We start from the raw sequence: 20,464 nt of genomic DNA, 5'->3' as shown, positions 1-20,464 counted from the left end.
CTGAACTTTATGATTCAATTCAGAATGCTCACTACTTCACCAAGCTGGACCTACGGGGGGAATACAATCTGATTTTTATCTTCCCAGGGCATGAATGGAAGACTGCTTTCAACACAAGATCAGAGCATTACGAATACCTTGTAATGCCCTTTGGGCTGTGGAATGCCCCCGCAGTCTTTCAAGCATTTGTCAATGATGTCTTCAATGACCTCCTCAGTCGCACTGTTATCGTCTACCTGGATGATATCCTTATTTTCTCTTCCACCCTTGAGGAGCATCATGAACACATGAGGCAGGTACTCCACCTCAGAGACAATTCTCTGGTAGCCAAACTGGAGAAATGTGAGTTCGATCAAGTCTAGATTCAGTTCCTTGGCTATGTTATCTTGAAGGAAGGTTTTGCCATGAATCCTTCTAAGCTCACAGCAGTTCTGGAATGGCCTCAACCAACTTCATTAAAGGAACTACAGAGATTCTTGGGGTTCTCCAATTATTACCGCAAGTTTATAAAAAACTTTTCCCAAATAGTTGCTCCACTCACTGAGTTGACAAAACGGAACAAAAAGACTGCAAAATTGGCCTCCTGAAGCCATGAATATCTTCTCTCTTCTGAAAAAAACCTTTTGTTCTGCTCCTGTACTCCGCCATCCTGATCCTGACCTGCAGTTCACTTTAGAGGTTGATGCCTTGGAGATCGGAGCTGGAGCAGTCTTAACTCAAAGGGATCCTTTAACTTCAAAGTTACACCCTGTAGCCTTTTTCTCTAAACTCTTTACTCCTGCAGAGAGGAATTACGAGATGGCCCTGACCGAATGGCGTAATTATCTAGAAGGTACCGCCAATCCCATACAGATTCTCACTGACCACAAGAATCTGACGTACCTAGAGACTGCTCATCGACTCAATCCTAGACAGGCCAGGTGGGCCTTGTTCTTTTCCCATTTTAACTTTGTGGTCTCTTATCTTCCTGGGACCAAAAATAAAAAGACTGATGCCCTTTCCCATCAGTTTCCTTAGTCTAGTAATTCCTCTGAAGCTCCTATTGAACATAACACTCCCTTCCTCTGTGGTTCCTCAACTTACCACATCTCTTCTTCTAAGGCAGAGGTAGGATGTTGAATGAATATATGCCTGATGAAACGGTTCTAACCGAGAAACGCGTTGCATTTGAGGGGTGCCACTGTATACCCTTTTATCCACTCATCATAAACAACTGCTGTGTTGTTTTTTTATCTTTGTTTTTAATAAATAGCTACATTTTATTTTAAATGTACTCTGAGTGGAGTTCTTTTCCTACCTTCTGCCTTTGTTGATTGCTCACTGGGACCTACACCCCTGCACAACCAAGAATCTACATCTAGGGTGAGCTGCTACACCTGTCATAAAGTTACAGCCTGCCTCTACCAGCACATAAGTGTGCTACAGGAGTATGTGAGTACCCATCTGTATCATCTAAGAGATATTGCCGGTTATACCTTTAATGGTCTGCACATGTAGTGCTCTCTTTGTTTGTTTTTTTAATCTCTCACCAGCTACACAGTTTTGCCTGGAGGGTGAGCTGTCACACCTATCTGAAATTGCAGCTTGTCTCTACCAGCACATAGGTGTGCTTCAATAGTATGTGAGTACTCATTTGGCTCCATTCTGTTTGTTCTGTATCATACCATCTGATTATACCACACATGAGGCGCCCCTCTGTCTTCTTGTACTCTTCTGAAAAAAACCTTTTGTTCTGCTCCTGTACTCCGCCATCCTGATCCTGACCTGCAGTTCACTTTAGAGGTTGATGCCTTGGAGATCGGAGCTGGAGCAGTTTTAACTCAAAGGGATCCTTTAACTTCAAAGTTACACCCTGTAGCCTTTTTCTCTAAACGCTTTACTCCTGCAGAGAGGAATTACGAGATGGCCCTGACCGAATGGCGTAATTATCTAGAAGGTACCGCCAATCCCATACAGATTCTCACTGACCACAAGAATCTGACGTACCTAGAGACTGCTCATCGACTCAATCCTAGACAGGCCAGGTGGGCCTTGTTCTTTTCCCATTTTAACTTTGTGGTCTCTTATCTTCCTGGGACCAAAAATAAAAAGACTGATGCCCTTTCCCATCAGTTTCCTTAGTCTAGTAATTCCTCTGAAGCTCCTATTGAACATAACACTCCCTTCCTCTGTGTTTCCTCAACTTACCACATCTCTTCTTCAAAGACTGCAACATGCCCAGTCTAGAAAGCCTCCTGAAGCCCCCACGGCTCCCGATATTTTCTTTGTACCCCTGAACCTATTTACCCCTGTGCTATCCTGGGCTCATGATAGTAAACTTTCAGGACATCCAGGTTTGACAAGGACTTTTAAGCTTCTTTCCCGACATGTATGGTGGCCTACTATGAACAACATAAGAGAACAGAAGTGCCATATGGCCCTATATTGCTTGACAAAAATAACCGATATCAGTGTAATGACACACTCACATTTGGTGAGACACCCCTAGTGGTGTAGAAGAAGCAGCCTGGGATCATATACAGTTACCCAGCAGACTGACTCAGGATTATATGAAAGCCTTCACAACTTGTGCTGCCAATAAAACTCCCTGATCCTTTCCTCCTGGCTTGCTCCAACCGTTGTCCATTCCCAAACAACCGTGGACACACGTAACAATGGACTTCATTGTGGATCTCCCTTCTTCTGACCATCATATGGTTATCTGAGTTGTGGTGGATTGTTTTTCCAGATTAGCTCACTTTGTACCCTTAAAGAAACTCCCATCTTCCCAAGAATTATCATCTCTTTTACTGTTACATGTGGTATGACTACATGGCATTCCTGTGAATATTGTTTCCGACAGAGGTCCACAATTCATCTCAACTTTTTGGAAAGCCTTTTGCAAATTGATTGGAACTACTGTTTCTTTGTCTTCTGGCTACCATCCTCAGACTAATGGGCTGACTGAGAGAGTGAATCAAGACCTCTCAGAACTTTTGTTAAGTCTCTCCATACCAACTGGTCTGAATTGTTACCCTTAGTTGAGCTGTCAAAGAATACTCATTGGCACTCCTCTCTACTATGTTCTCCATTTCAAGCAGTAGCAGGTTACCAACCTCATGTATTTCCTCTTTCTGCCTCAGTCCATAGGGATTCCTGCTGCAGACCGACATGTTACTAACCTCATTACTCATTGGCAATGTATTCGCTCTTAGTTACATTCAGCTGTCTCCAGATACAAGATGTTTGCTGATCATCATAGAGCTTCTGTACGTGCCTATTTGGTAGGTGAAAAGTGTTTGGGTCTCTATTCGACATATGCGTCTACGTCAACCCAGTTACAAATTAAGGCCTAGGTTTATCAGTCCTTATAAAGTCCTTAAAAGACTGTCTCCTGTTGCCTACAAAGTGGCCTTGCACAGAACTCTGCACATACACCCAGTCTTCCACATCTCGCTGCTCAAGTCCTACATCAGGAACAGATATATTTGACTCAGACCTCCTCCTCCTCTGCTCTTAATTCATGGTGAACCCGAGTATGACGTTGCTAGGATCCTGGACTCCAGGTACAGGCACAGGCAACTACAGTACCTGTTACCATAGATGCGGCGGTGGTGACTCGTTGCTATGGCCATTAACATAGACACAGGCGGTGGTGCAGATTTGGCGGCGATGACGCCATTGCCAAACGCTGTCTATCTCTGCTGGATGCAGCTCTGATTACACCTGTGTGTCCTCCTTGTCGCCAATATGCACCTATTTAAGTACTCCATTCACCTTACATCACTGCCCAAGTATAGGTGTTACTGTGTGTGCTCCTGGGTGCTATTATCTGTATGTGCTGGATTGCTATTATGTTACTGAACTCTGCCTGTCTGACTACTCTGCTTGCTTAACCTCTAAAGTACTGGATTGCCATAACATTGCTGAACTCTGCCTCTCTGACTACTCTGCTTGCTTAACCCCTAAAGTACTGGATTGCCATAACGTTGTTGAACTCTGCCTGTCTGACTACTCTGCTTGCTTAACCCCTAAAGTACTGGATTGCCATAACATTGCTGAACTTTGCCTCTCTGACTACTCTGCTTGCTTAACCCCTAAAGTACTGGATTGCCATAACATTGCTGAACTCTGCCTCTCTGACTACTCTGTGTGCTTAACCCCTAAAGTACTGAATTGCTATACTGTTGCTGAAATTTGCCTGTCTGACCACTCTGTCTGCTTAACCCCTGAACTATTGGATTGCTATACTGTTACCGAACTCTGCCTGCCTGACCATTCTATTGGTTTATCCTGGAACTGCCATACTGCTGGATTTCCTTCCTGTTGCTGCTAAAGGCTACCCTGCCTAATGTGAGTACCGCTTACCTTATTTTACAAATTTTCTCTGCTCTGGGATATTTCCTATAATTTCAGCTTGATGCCGGGATAAGAAGACTACTGGCGAAGTTTAGTCTGATAGTGGAATATCCCACGAGCATTACAGTCAGGCCTTGCATTGACATTCAATATTTAAACAATTATGCATGTATATTCTATAATGCTTCAAGTATTGCATATACATTAAAATGCATTTATGTTAGCTTGTTGTGTTTTTTAGTGATAACATAGATATGTATGTTAATATATATTTATGTTATATTTATGTCAGTAGCTTTAAATTATATTTTTACATAACAGGCATGCAGTTATGTAGCACTATAATATTCATTATACTGTCTTTAATAAAAAATCTTAAACATGTGCAGATCGAGCAGGGTGCAGATGATCAAGTCCCCTTTTAGTATGTTGTCTGCAATTTTATGAGGAACCTAGGGATACCACTAGTACTAGGATACTACCTTCTGGGATTAATCGTGGCCCGGAATTGACAAATACAGCACTAACGTTGCATGACTCCATGTAGTCCTCCATCCAGAGAAATCTGTGTTGCATAGGATCTGTATATATTTGTGTTGATGGATAGATAGACAGACAGACAGACAGACAGACAGACAGATGGAACATGTAAAATACACTACTAGTTTTTTAACATATAAGAAAAATATTAAAATAAATATTTCTTTGAATAGTTATGTGAAACTTACTGATAATGGACATTCTTGGATGAGCAAGCTTTCTTGGCCTCATTTATCTGAGATTCACTACTGTCAAAAGCAAGAACCTTCTGGAAATGAGAAGCAAGTAGCTCAGTGAATCTTCCAGTACCACAGCCAACATCCGCTGCCACTTCATAGGGTTTTTCTTTCTGTAGAGATTTCAAGACAGAAATTGCATGCTGCAAAAAGTAATGTTTTTTATTAAAGAGACAGGAAATTCCAACATCATGATTTGGATAAGACATACAATGTTAAACAATTTTCCAATTTACTTCTACTATCACATTTGCTTCATTATCTTTTTATCCTTAGGCGTACTGACCAGTAGAACACTAAACTAGTGTGTGAGATTCCACTTCCCTCTCAGCCTATAGATATAGCATGGGACCAAGATGAAAAGGAATATGAAAATATGTCATAAGTATATTCTGCATCTACTACAGTGTCCCAATTAAAAATATGATGATTCAGCACAAGAATGTTTGTCCTGTTAAATAAAGATCATTTTTTTTGCACAGAAAAGTATACCTTTGAAATAGGAATTTTTTTTTATGGTATTTGTAATGTATTGTACAGTTCATTCTACTTGTGATCCAGTTTATGCTGAATCTGCAAGAATAAGATAGACATTTGCTTCTTTATTCCAGTACTCATATTATGCATTCTTCTGTTGCTGCTGTGTACAAAAGGGCTGTCTACCTCAAACGTTAAAATAAATAACTTTTTCAAAGTATTAGAGGCATCTGTCTCAGACCCTCCACTGCCTCAGAAGTCTATTTTGCTGTCATCTGATACAGATAATACTATTCCTCTCTCACAAGACAATGTACATAGGCAGACCTACGCGATTTGACTACTAAGGCTGATTTAACTTCCTTCCTTACACATGTGGGATAACTTATTAAAGATGACCTTGCTGAGGTTAAAATAGATCTCACTGATCTAGGTGAGAGAGTTGTTCATATGGAAGAACCATGGACCATATAAATTCTGAAACAGATAAACAATACTGCGCCCTCCAATATAGTGATAATTTAATACAACAACTGCAATTACAGGTTGAAGATCTGAACAATAGAGGATAGAGGCACAACAGTTGTTCCGGTCTCTATTGCAAACTGAGTAATCAACTAATCTACTGATTGATTGAACACACAGAGCATTTAACAAGCTCCGTATGGAGCTTGTGGGCCCCTGTTTTGGGCGAGTCTTCAGACTCGCCAGAAACAGCAGTTATGAAGCAGCGCTCACAAAGACCGCTGCTCCATAACGCTGTCCGCCTGCTTTGAGCAGGCGGACAGACATCACCGGAAATCAACCCGATCAAGTACGATCGGGTTGATTGACACCTCCCTGCTGGCGGCCGATTGGCCGCGAGTCAGCAGGGGGCGGCGTTGCACCAGCAGCTCTTGTGAGCTGCTGGTGTAATGCTGAATACGGAGAGCATATTGCAGTGTCGGATCAGGTCTGCAAGACCTATGATAAATAGTGGGCCATTATCTTAAAATTTCAAAGTTTCAAAGACAAAGAGAGAGTTATGACAGCTGCTCAAAAGACCTGTCATATTACACATGAGGGACCTGAGTCCCATCACTTTAAACAAACATAGAAAAGCAAAGTATTTAACTACCCATTTGACAAGACCTAAAAATTCCTTTCCCTGAGGGACACAGGTTGTCATATTTAGAACAGCAGATGATCTGGAACCTTTTTGTAGGCATCTCTCCACCTTCCCTACCTCCTCTTCAACCATCTCCCTCTGGAGACTCTGCACTCTTCCCCGAAATCCCAGAGGTCAGAGATGACAAAGGTAACTAGAGACAGTACCAGAACAATCCTTAATACTTCTACCATGATCTGAAATTACTTAATATGATACCCTTTTTGGACTCTGGGACTCTTTGCTCGGTATGCAAGGAAAATAGTATGTTTATTACTTGTTATTATTCACCTAGAATACAAGTTTTTTTGTTACGGTTTCAACGCTGAAAAAATGGCAATTGCAGTGTAAAAACAGTAACACAGCCATTACGAGTTGTGTTGGTATAGCTATACCGCAAGCATTGAAGCCTGTAACACAACGTCAATCCCGCACTCAAAAATATGACATTTTTGTGTGGGATTTGCATAGCGCCGGCATTACAGGTTGTGCGGTGAGGGAGGCTAAAAAGCTATTAACCTATTAACCCCTAAACCGCCAGTCCCCCACATTGCCACTAATAAATTAAACTATTAACCCCTAAACCTATCACCCCCTAACTTTAAATTAAAATTACAATATCGCTATCTTAAAATAAATAAAACCTTACCTGTGAAATTAAAAAAAAACTAAGTTTAAACTAACAATTAACCTAACAAAACTATTATACTAAAATTAAAATAACTACCAATTAAAAAAACTAAATTACACCTTAAAAAAACTAACACAACTAAAAAAATGTAAGTCTAAAATTACAAACAATAAAAAATACTAAATTACGAAAAATAACAAACACTAAATTATGAAAAATAACAAACAAAATTATCAAAAATAAAAACAATTACACCTAATCTAATAGCTCTATAAAAATAAAAAAGCCCCCCCCCCGCCCCCCCAAAAAACTAGCCTACAATAAACTGCCAATAGCCCTTAAAAGGGCCTTTTGTAGGGCATTGCCCTAAAGAAATCAGCTCTTTTACCTGGAAAAAAATACAAAGACCCCCCAACAGTAAAACCCACCACCCAACCAACCCCCTAAAATAAAAAACCTAACTCAAACAAAAACCTAAACTACCCCTTGCCCTGAAAAAGGGTATTTGCATGGGCATTGCCATGAAAAGGGCATTTGTATGGGCATTGCCCTGAAAAGGGCATTCAGCTCTTTTACCTAAATCCCAAACCCTAATCTAAAAAAACACCCAAAAAGATTTGAAAAAAAACTAACACTAACCCCCGAAGATCCACTCACAGTTTCTTAAGTCTGGACATCCATCCTCATCCCGGCGGCATCTTCTATCTTTATCCCGGTGGCACAGAGTAGATCCATCCTTGAAGACATCCGGCGCGGAGTGTCCTCTTCATACGATCACCGCCGTACACTGGATCTTCAATGCAAGGGAGCCATTTCAAAATGGCGTCCTTTGCATTCCTATTGGCTGATTTGATTCTTGAAATTTTTGAAAATAGGATGAGAGCTACTGAAATCCTATTAGCTGTTCAAATCAGCAAATAGGATGAGAGCTAATTAAATTCTATTGGCTATTCAAATCAGTCAATAAAATTGTATTAGCTCTCTTCCTATTTTTTTGTTTTTGTTAGAGTTAGCTTTTTTATTTTGGGGAGTTGTTTGGGTGGTGTGATTTACTTTTGGGGGGAGCCTTTGTATTTTTTTCCAGGTAAAAGAGCTGATTTCTTTAGGGCAAAGCCCTACAAAAGGCCCTTTTAAAGGGCTATTGGTAGTTTATTGTAGACCAGCGTTTTTTTATTTTATTTTGGGGGGGCTTTTTATTTTTATAGGGCTATTAGATTAGGTGTAATTGTTTTTATTTTTAATAATTTTGTTTGTTATTTTTCGTAATTTAGTGTTTGTTATTTTTCGTAATTTAGTATGTTTTATTTTTTGTAATTTTAGACCATTTTTTTTAGCAGTGTTAGGTTTTTTTAATGTGTAATTTAGTTTTTTTTAATTGGTAGTTATTTTAATTTTAGCATAATAGTTTAGTATAATAGTTATGTTAGGTTAATTTATAGTTTAAACTTAGTTTTTTTTTAATTTCACAGGTAAGTTCTTATTTATTTTAAGATAGGGATATTGTAATTTTAATATAAAGTTAGGGGGTTGTTAGGTTTAGGGGTTAATAATTTAATTTACCTTTTTATTATGTGGTTTATTTAGTGGTGGTGATGTGGGAGGCCAGAGGTTTAGGGGTTAATAAATGTATTATAGTGGCGGCGTTGTCAGGGAGCGGCCGAATAGGGGTTAATAACTTTTATTAGTGGCAGCGATGTCGGGGAGCGGCGGAATAGGGGTTAATAACTTTTATTAGTTGTGGTGATGTTGGGGAGCAGGGTAATAGGAATTAATCATTTTTATAAGTGGTGGCAATGTTGGGAGTGGCAAATTAGGGACTAATAACTTTATTTAGGTGTTGGCGAAGTCTGGGCAGCAGATTAGGGGTTGATAACTTTATTTAGGTGTCAGCAATGTCGGGGGCCACAGATTAGTGGTTTATGTTAGGGTGTTAGGTTTAAACGTAACTTTTTTTCCCCCTAGACATCAATGGGGTTGCGTTACGGCGATCGTCATTCCGCACTTAAGGTGTTAGTTTTTTTTCCAACACGCTCTCCCCATTGATGTCTATGGGGGAAAGCGTGCATGAGCATGTCAAGGCAGCCCTTGGCTTTTGTGCGGTATGGAATTTAACACCACCATATCACATGCACAAGGGGGCTTTTCAGAATTTTGTAATGGCAGGGCTATGGGGTGTGAAATAACACAACTTTTGTTGCGTTCGTTTCGCACCCTCTATAGCGCAAAACTCGTAATCTAGGCGTATATTTGCTAATATGAGTACATTGACATATCCTCTTCAGTTGTTTCTAATCCGGTTAGTTTTGAATTGGTTGTTTTTAAAAATTCCTTTACCATAAGTTTGAAGGGAAGCCAGACCCTGTAATTTTACTTTTTAATCACTATCCCCTCCACTTCATATTTGCTGAGAAGCAATGATTCTGTTATACTGTGACATTATTATTAGTGTTTGTTATCCTCCTCTTCCTATTACAGATTGGAGGTTAATACCCAGAGGACTTTTTTCTCCTGTTTTTCCTATTTTTTTCTCCTATGTCCCGTTGCTGGATGAGGAGGAAGGATGTGCCTCAAACACAAGAGGACCTACCACAGGGAACAGTAACCTCTTTTTTTTTTAGAAAGCATTCTGTAACTCTATTACAATCTCCCTTATGTAATTTACTCTTACAAAGTCAACACATATTAGCTGAGATGTATACATCTGCATTGTATTTTCCATTCCCCATATGACATCCTGTCAGTTTAAGCCTATTACCTAAAATGTGAAAGTACTCAACACACACACACACACACTAAGGGCCTGATTACATGTGCAGCGCTATTTATTGCTCCCGCTCACACGCTAACTATGCTCGACTTTGTCTCTATGCGCACTTCAGATCTTCAGAGCTTTAACAAGTTGAAAGTAAACATTTTTCTTGTGCACGTTAACCCGACGTGTGCAAAGTTAAATTATCGTAACCGTGTTAGCGTACACCCCCTTAGACTTCAATGGAGTGAGAAAAGTGAAAAAAACACCCATACTAGCGCACTAACCCAAATCGCCATATGCCCCACTACACTATTAAACCCTAAATTGCCAGAATCCCACATTGCAAACTACCCCACTACATTCTATTGTCTGATTTGAATTTGGAAATGAGAATCAGCCAAAAGGAATGCAAGGTTACTCCTAAATAAAATTTAGTGTGCAGCGGGTGACCGTATGAAGAGGACGTTGGACAGAAGATCATAAGATAAGAAGATGATGGAGATGAATCAACAAAGAAGACCACAGCCATGATGAAGATAGAAGAACCCGCCACCGCCGCTGGGATAGAAGACCACCAGTGCCGGCAGTTAGCGATCACAAAGAAGCCGGATTCAAGTTTGGTGAGTACCCTCTTTGGGGTTTAGTGATAGGCTTTTTCGGAATATTTTTTTTGGGGGGGGCAGCAAAAGAGCTTTAGGGCACTGCCCTACCAAATACCCTTTAAGGGCCATACCCAACCAAATGCCCTTTTCAGAGCAATTTTTAGAGTATTTTTTTAGATTATCATTTTTTGAGGGGTGGAGGGTTACTTGTATTGTAGAATGGGATATTATTTTTTTGAGTGAAAAAGATTCCCTTTAGGCTAATGCCCTACAAAAAGACTATTACTATAGTATATTTAAGTGTTAGTATAGGGTTTTTTATTTTGGGGTGTTTTTTTTAAGTGGGGCTTTAGTTTTAGAATAGGCATGACAGTTTTTTTTTATTTTTAGTAGTTTGTATTTTTTCTGTAATGTTAGGTTTTTTATTTTCTGTAATGCTAGTTTTTTTTTATTATTTAATATTTTTATTAAGGACAAATACAAAATAAAAATACAGACATCTCAAATGATAAACAGTAAATCAAATATTCATATCATATCTGATCTGTGGTATTGATAAAAAAAATTATAGTCCTAATTTTTCTTCCCCTTATTACAATATATTGGACCTATGAGACAATGTGAGTCCTAAGGGTTGTGTTTGAAACAAAATAAAAGAAAAAGAAGAAAAAAGAAAAAGTAAACAAAGAAAATTTGCATCTAGGAATAAAACATTAGCTTTTAGATTATACAAATATTTGAGTTAACAAGATGCAATGACCTAAATCAGACTTTTTTACAGCGTGTAATGCAATGCTATTATACAAGAGGCAATAAAACAGATATCTTATGTTTAACTAGTATATTATTTAGGGATATCCAGGTGATTGCACTAGAGCTTAGACTTGATGTTTTTTACCAGTATTATCTACTACAGGGAATTTAGGCCAAGACCTGACTGTGTGTAGGTGGTTCTAACATCCCTGACCTGTGTGATGTAGTTGTCTGGTGTTCTATATAAGAGGGGCTATGTGCTCAGGCTTTTAGTATATAGTGAGGATTGAATGCTAAGGGCTGATTGTGGGGAGTTAAGGTAACTGAGTGTTTGGGTAATATTTGTGATGTTTAAATAAGGGAATAATAAGGGTAACAGGAACTCTAGAATTAGGGACAGATATTGACACCTGGTGTAGTTGTCTTAACACGATTCTCCATCATAGCCCCGGCCGCGGACCATAATGTTAACACTCATTAAGGGAGTATAGCTCCAGTGGTCAATGTTATAATTAAGATTATAATACAAATCTATGAACCTTTGTGTCCCTTTGAGCAGTCTGTCGCATATTTTTATAACATGATAGTTGATTTGTTTAGGTTTTATACTAGTGGGCATTGTGTGTAAGGGATGCCCTGTGTCTAGTGATCTAGATCTCAAACAAGTTTCCATGAAACATATACTTCCAAATATGGTGATGAGCAAACAGGCACTTTATCATTATTAGCGTCATTTCAATTAGTGCAATATAGTGAGGAAAATAGGCCCACTGCTATTATCTGGTATTATTACTAGAATGAACATGTACAAAGGAGAAAGAGAAAAACAAAATGATGCAACATAAACTAAACTTATTAGAAGGACTAACATACCATAAAATTCTGTTTAGATGGTACCTTACCCCTGACAGGCTTAAACGAATATATCCCCAATCTAACGCTACATGTTGGAGAGGTTGTGGGTCTCCTGGCACAATGGCCCATATCTGGTGTCACTGCCCGAAATTATTCCCATTTAGGGAAGACATTATTCATAGTTTGAAAACTATCATGGGAGAACAATTCGAATTACCCCCAACCACAGCCCTTCTAAATTACAAACCAAAGAAAATATGCTAAATCAAATGGAAACTCCTGCAATATAGCTTGAACGGAGCCAAATTACTTATTGCACGCAAGTGGAAGTCTGCCCAGATCCCAACTCGGCAGGAATGGCTGCGCAACACCTCAGAGCTATTAGAGATTGAAGAATACGCACACCTTAAGAATGGCAGTCTTGCCTTTTATCATAACATACAATTTTACTGGCAAACCCTCCTACACTCACAGAGAGCCTAATAGTCCCTACAACATTGGGGTGGGCTGCCCCACCTGGACCAACCCTCCAAATTATTAAACCTTCCCTTTCTCCTTTTCTTCTTCGCCCTTTCCCCTTTCTTTAAACCCACCTTTATTTTTATTTCTCTTCCTTTCCTTTTTTCTCCCTTTCCTCTTGTTCTTGCCTGTATAGGCATATGTTTTGAAATGCTACGGTTTCTATGTTGTTGATGTTTGTGAGGAGTGCACTTTCTATGCAAATACACCAGCTGGAGACGTAAATGTCATAATGAACTGTAGAAAAGCCAGGCAACAGGCGGTAGGTATCATTACTAACTTATACGAACTACTCCTATTCTATACCGTGCCTGCTAATTCTATCTGACCCTATGGGAGTTATCCCAGTCACTAGTATTAACAAGAGTCTCCTCGTAACGGACAATTCTCCTCTAATCGATTGTCTAACACTGTTAATTCATAAGAGATGTCTGAATATCTGCATGTACAACGTTATGGTTGTTTTCACTGTAAGTGTATTCTTTTCTTCTACAATAAAAAATTGTTAAAAAAAAAAGGACTAACATACCTTATTTGAACTTTCTATAGACTAGCACAGTTTTTCTTTTCTTATTTATAATGTTCATCCTTCTCCTGTTGTAGGAAAACATCCTACTCTGCTAGGGAAGTGATTACTCAATTCAGCACCCATTGAGTTGGGCTGTTTGTTGATCATGTGCGATTTATCGTACAGTTGAAGTATGAGGATCTGTGTTACAAAGGCAGCATACTGTGGGAGCAGCTGTGCTCTAGTACCCGAGACTGCTCTGGTCTTCAAATGTCCATTAAGGACCCGGTCCTCTGCAATTGCATAAGAGTCTGGTTGCAGCATGCAGACCACTTAAAATTTGGCCGGGGAAGTGCCATCAGGCAAGGTATGGCATTCGTGTCACCACAGGAATCCCCCCGAGCTCCTGCACAGACACGGTGCACAGTGATTTCTTTTCCATCAGCAAATTCCCATAGGCCTTACTTGTGGGCTCTATGAATGGTGATGCTTCTGTAGATGAGTCTGTTGCGGCAGTATGTGTTTGCTGGGACATTACTGTCCGAGGAAGTGTGGTTGCTTTTCTGGTTTATGTTGGTTAAGGGAGTGTATGTGCCCTTAACCAACCAGACAGAATGCAATCTGAGCATCAGTAATAATCACAGTTTTCTGGTGTGTGGCTTGTATATCCATTAGATAGACCCAGGGTGCTCTATTCGGTAAATTCAGCAAGCAAATCTCAATCCGTTCCAGACAGTGGTCTATGCTGGTTTGTAGGCTTTCTATTCTCTCGGCTGCCATAATTTGTTGCGCAGTAACGTGTTGGTTATAAACCATATTAATCCCTCTACATTCAGTAACTTTTTGTAATATGGTTCACCAGGATTATTTAAAATGAAGATGGTATTGCTACTCAATCTAATGAAGGCAGATTACATCAGTTTCCCAAGGAGGGTAGCGCTGCCTGCTATGAGCCACCTCTCCGGGCCTTATACATCCGATCTTATATTCCAGTGTCAAAAACACATCAATATATGGCAAATATTAATCTTCCAAGTGTCCCTATGACACAGGGCACCTGCGATGACTGGTCACTGTGAGATGATTCCAATATCAGCCGATTATTGAAAAATCAGATGGAGCTCCAAAACCACTCAGGATCGCTGCTCAGACAAGCCCCCAATGTTAGCTTTTTTAATGCAATGTTAGTTGTTTTTTTAATGTAATGTTAGTTTTTTTTAAATGTAATGTTAGTAATTTTTTGGTAAGTTTGGGGGTGTTAGGCTATGCGTGTTGGGGGGTTAGCTGGTTAGGGGGTTTAGAGATTAGTGGGTACTTTGCAATGGGGGTTGTGGTGGTTTAGGAGTTAATAGTGTAGCAGGTACTTAGTAATGTGGGGGATAATTGTAATAGGGATTCAAGCATAAAAAACACTGAAATCTCGCAAATGTGCTAACAATAACATGTCAATTGTAATTTGGCCCTTATTGAACTATTGCCCTTAACTGGTTCCACAATCAAAAAAGTGATCTCATTTTTTTATAAAAATACAGAGCCCAAATTTACTTCTAAATATTTCCCACTGGGGTACTTTAAATAACAAGAAACAAAATGTAAAGGAGTAGGTATTTTATTCAATATATGAATCCCCTTTCTACATAAAGTTTCAGATAAAGAATGCAAATATGATTTTAGTCGGCCTCCTCTTTACTAGGCCAATTATACTCGTAAATGTAAATACACCAAATTCAGGCCAAGCAGTCAGCTAGATTACGAGTTTTCTGTTATGGCTGCTCGCTAATATCGTGTACATTATTTCCATTGCGCACTTTTTATAACGTAGGTTTTACGAGTCTGAAAAATACCTCATAACGTGTTGCGGTAACACGACTACTGTGTTTATTTAATAAGTGTAATTACGGGCACGTTAAAGATTCTCCCATAGAGATCAATGCTAAATGAACTAATCACGGTCACGGATTTTTCATCTAACACTCAATCTCGCGAGAAATACACACTGCTCTGTCATATTACGTATACGAAATAATGCACAAAAAACACAGCTCAAATGTACAAACAACAATCGCTCACAAAACATAGCACATACGCATTCAACATTCACAATCGTAAGCAAAAAATAATGCACAACATTTACACTAAACAAGGAATCGCTAAATACGTTCAGATCTTGCAACACGGAACAACACAACATGAAAAAAGAATTGCACACTGATACACAAACTAAACATTTGCATTGTAGATTATGGAACGTTAGTATAAATAAACATTTACACCACTTCACAAATACGAGACCATCACAAATCAGCATTTACATTTACAGATACTACTTTTGGAGAATGTTATACAAAACGATCTCTATGACATCATCGTATTATACACATTACACAAATTCAAACTCAATATGAGCATGCGCAAATTCAAACAACTACTCCACATTGCACACATACTAATTACAAAGAAAGCACACCTTAAAGGGACACTGAACCCAAATTTTTTCTTTCGTGATTCAGATAGAGCATGAAATTTTAAGCAACTTTCTAATTTACTCCTATTATCAAATTGTATTCATTCTCTTGGTATCTTTATTTGAAATGCAAGAATGTAAGTTTAGATGCCGGACCATTTTTGGTGAACAACCTGGGTTGTTCTTGCTGATTGGTGGATAAATTCATCCACCAATAAAAAAAGTGCTTTCCAGAGTTCTGAACCAAACAAAAAGCTTAGATGCCTTCTTTTTCAAATAAAGATAGCAAGAGAACAAAGAAAAAATGATAATAGGAGTAAATTAGAAAGTTGCTTAAAATTGCATGCTCTATCTGAATCACAAAATAATAGGGTATATAAGCACGTTCTAAACATGGCTTCTTTGACTGTATTGCATTTTCGAGTTAGGTGCAGGTCTAGGTAGTTGGAGGGTTTGGAGAGATTTGAGAGTAGAGAGAGTCAGTGTGAGTTAGTTAGTGTGAATTAGTTAGTGTGAGTTAGTTAGTGTGAGTTAGTGTAAGAGAGTGACTTAGTGTGAGTTACTGAGTGAGTGTTTGTTTGGGTGAGTGTGCGAGTGTTTTGCTCCTACAGTCATTATATAAACACATTTACACGCAAACACATTCAATACATACATACACTTGTCACTAACACTACATACACTCCATACCCCACTCCATCTCATCCTACACTCCATAACTCATTCCCTTTCATCCCATACCCCATTCCCTTTCATCCCATACCCCATTCCCTTTCATCCCATAGGTTTTTGTTTTCTTAAAAAAAAATTATTGTTTACATATTCTCATTTTCGTCTTTTTCCACTTATACGTTTGTCTGTTTAATACCCCTTACCCTCTTTTATTTATATCCCATTTACACTTTCAGCACTTTTTGTTCATTATTTTGACCCCCTTTCATTTGGGCACCTTCACATTTTGTTTGAGTATGTCGGGAGGGGGGATAGTGGGCAGATTAGTCTGCAGCTATTAGAGCTCATTAGGCAGGAGGCTAGGGCTGAGTTCAGGGATGAGCTTGTAGAGGAGGTTAGGCAGGAGTTTAGGCAGGAGAGAGGGAGGGGGAGAGGAAGGGGGAGAGGAACTGGAGAGGAAGGACGAGAGGAAGGGGTGGGTGGACCTGGCCACATTGTTGAAGATGAACAAGTGGATGGTCCCAGTGGTGTGCAGCATAGACAGAGAGCTTTACAGTCCAGGGAACAGAGGCTCACATCGCAGGGGAAGCACAGGCAGAGGGAGGAGAGATATACCATGGATGAGAAGGAGGCCCTTATAGAGGCTTATATGGAGAGGGCTAGGATGCTGCAGGCACCGAGGGCCACCCCTTCGGATAAGAGGAAATGGTGGAACGATATCAGGGATGCCGTAAATGCAGTGGGGGTCTATAACAGAGATGTGAAGTCGATTCAGCACGATTACCAGGACTTCAGAGCTGAACTGAAAAGAAAGCTCACAAGGGAGAGGGAATACCTATCCGGGACCGGTGGCGGTCCTGAAATAATTTTCGAGTATTCCCGCTGGGAGGAAATGCTGTGTCCCAACATCTCTGAGGTGGCCATAGTCGGTATCGGAGGAGTTGATAAAGGGAACCTGCCCCTCTCATCTGCCAGTAAGCTCATTTACTAATCTCTTTACATCCACCTCATAACCCATTCACACGCAAAATTTATTTAAGGATATGACTAATGCAATTACGCGTTTTTATACATTATTACATAAACGCATTCACAATTACCTTGCGAAAGTTGCATTTCAAGAAAAGCCATCACATTAGTATCTAGTCTACAGATTAGGTGTGCATTTAAACAGATTTAAGACAAGTGCAAAAATACATTCAGATTGACCATATAGATATCAGAAAGACGGGTTTGCAAATGCTGAAATGGTATTGATTGCTTTTGCTTACAATAGAATTACAAAGGCAGCCTCATTAATACACTTTCAAATAAAACATTTACATCTTTATTTGGAACTGTGCTAATATCTCGATTTCTTTCTTTTTCAAATATACACAGTCTGAGCCCGGTGAGAAGGAAGCACAGCACCCACAGGCTTCTCCTTCACCCAGGCATGAGAGTGGTGCAGATGACTCGCCACCTCGGGGAGACCTGAAAGATATCCCTGCACCATCATCCCCTGAAGAAGCCCCCACTGCAGATGAGATCCCTGCAGCAGCCCCTCGTGCACCAGCAGCCCGCCATGCATCATCTCCTTAGGAGAACATCCCCCCAGAGATAGCAGAGGTACATATCTTGAATAATTTCCTTGAGGAGATGCGTGCCTCCCAGAGGGAACAGGTGAAATACCTGTACCTGACAGGAGTACTGAATAATATTCGTGAAGGACAGAGATATTTTGAATACTCTTAAGAATATGTTGCAGGTCCTCCGGGAGGTGCCAAACACACCATCCGCTCCTGGGCCTCCTCCATCTTCTCCTCTGCCTGGTGATCCCTTAACCACTCTCAGTACTCCTCCTTCCCCTCTTCCCCAAACATCTCCTATGAGAACTCATGGGAGTTGCCACCCCCAGAGCCTCAGTCTCGTGGGAAGAGGGGAAGGAAGAGGAAGTAATTTTGTATATATTTTTATTTATTTAATGTATAAAGGATAGGTATATGATGATGTGGTCTTCTTACACTTGTGGAGCACACTCTTTATTTAATAGGCTTCTATGGGACCGGGTCCATGGAGGCAGATTGTTTGCAAAGTGTGTTTTACAAGTGTGTGAAGATCACATCATCACATGCTGTCCTTGTTGATTACATTGATTGGTTTTTGCAATGTGATGTCCAAACTGTTCTCCTAATCTCAAACAAAATGACCATTACAATTATACATGATGGCATATCACTGTTTTGATGCCAACAACACAGCTTAAAGGGACAGTCATAACATGAATTATTGTTGGTTACAAAGAAAACCCTTTATTGCGCATTATCAAGTTTTGAATAACAAGACTGTTATAAAAATACACGTTTTACTTCTGTGATTAACCTTGTATCTATGCCTCTTCAAAATGACCTTAGGGCTTGTTAGTATAGCTACACATACTTTAAGAGTTACATTAGAAATATATGCTTACAGTACTATATTTAAAGATCAACAATGTGGAAGCCATACATGACACAAAACTGAGCATTTACATTAAGAAAAAATATCAGGACATAACATCTACAATAAGTAGACATTGCATATATTTATCATATGATAAAGGTCAATGCATATTAATTATTTTATTCAAATACAAAAGCGCATCTTTAGGAATTATATATGTAGAACATTCAACACAACACAAAGATAAACCTTTCAGCAAAGTATATCAAGAAAATTAAGCATATAGATGTAAATATGAAAGTTTTTTTTTAAATTGTATTATATATCTGAATCATTAAAGACCATTTTTTGGTTTCATGTCTCTTTAAGGATTAACCACATAAAATATATTTTTTAATAAATGACATGAATAAATAAAGATGAAAAAATAACATATTAATAACTTTAATTTTATTATGATGAATATGATATAGGAATGTCATAAAACATAAAGAAATAAGATAACTTTAAAACAAGTCATAATGATAAATCAGTCCCATTGGAGCCATCTGACAAGGTGACAGTGCATCACAGTCCTTGGAGGGAGTTGACAAGGGCCAACACAGCCCCATTGGAGCCACCTGACAAGGTGACATAGTGCATCACAGTCCTTGGAGGGAGTTGACAAGGGCCAACACAGCCCCATTGAAGCCATCTGACAAGGTGACATAGTGCATCACAGTACTTGGAGGGAGTTGACAAGGGCAAACAAAGGCCAGCACAGCCCCATTGGAGCCATCTGACAAGGTGACATAGTGCACCACAGTCCTTGGAAGGAGTTGACAAGGGCAAACAAAGGACAACATGGCCCCATTGGAGCCATATGACAAGGTGACATAGTGCACCACAGTCCTTGGAAGGAGTTGACAAGGGCAAACAAAGGACAACATGGCCCCATTGGAGCCATCTGACTAGGTGACATAGTGCACCACAGTCCTTGGAAGGAGTTGACAAGGGCAAACAAAGGACAACATGGCCCCATTGGAGCCATCTGACTAGGTGACATAGTGCACCACAGTCCTTGGAAGGAGTTGACAAGGGCAAACAAAGGACAACATGGCCCCATTGGAGCCATCTGACTAGGTGACATAGTGCACCACAGTCCTTGGAAGGAGTTGACAAGGGCAAAAAAAGGACAACATGGCCCCATTGGAGCCATCTGACTAGGTGACATAGTGCACCACAGTCCTTGGAAGGAGTTGACAAGGGCAAACAAAGGCCAACATGGCCCCATTGGAGCCATCTGACTAGGTGACATAGTGCACCACAGTCCTTGGAAGGAGTTGACAAGGGCAAACAAAGGCCAACATGGCCCCATTGGAGCCATCTGACTAGGTGACATAGTGCACCACAGTCCTTGGAAGGAGTTGACAAGGGCAAACAAAGGACAACATGGCCCCATTGGAGCTATCTGACTAGGTGACATAGTGCACCACAGTCCTTGGAAGGAGTTGACAAGGGCAAACAAAGGCCAACATGGCCCCTTAATTAAAATCTGTCAAGGTGAAAT

At 39.8% G+C, this 20,464-nt stretch overlaps 1 protein-coding gene across 1 annotated transcript in view; it reads right to left on the bottom strand.

Moving 5' to 3' along the window:
• LOC128638847 (uncharacterized) overlaps nucleotides 1–20,464 on the bottom strand; it is a 231,332-nt gene that overhangs the window by 117,536 nt on the left and 93,332 nt on the right. The window contains exon 2 of the mRNA XM_053690982.1: nucleotides 5,067–5,227. Coding sequence (XP_053546957.1) covers nucleotides 5,067–5,227 — 161 coding nt within the window. The remainder of the gene's footprint in view (nucleotides 1–5,066; nucleotides 5,228–20,464) is intronic.

This window comes from Bombina bombina, chromosome 1 (assembly GCF_027579735.1).
Source record: "Bombina bombina isolate aBomBom1 chromosome 1, aBomBom1.pri, whole genome shotgun sequence".
NCBI classification, from domain to species: domain Eukaryota; kingdom Metazoa; phylum Chordata; class Amphibia; order Anura; family Bombinatoridae; genus Bombina; species Bombina bombina.
This window is presented reverse-complemented; position numbering and strand designations above follow the sequence as displayed.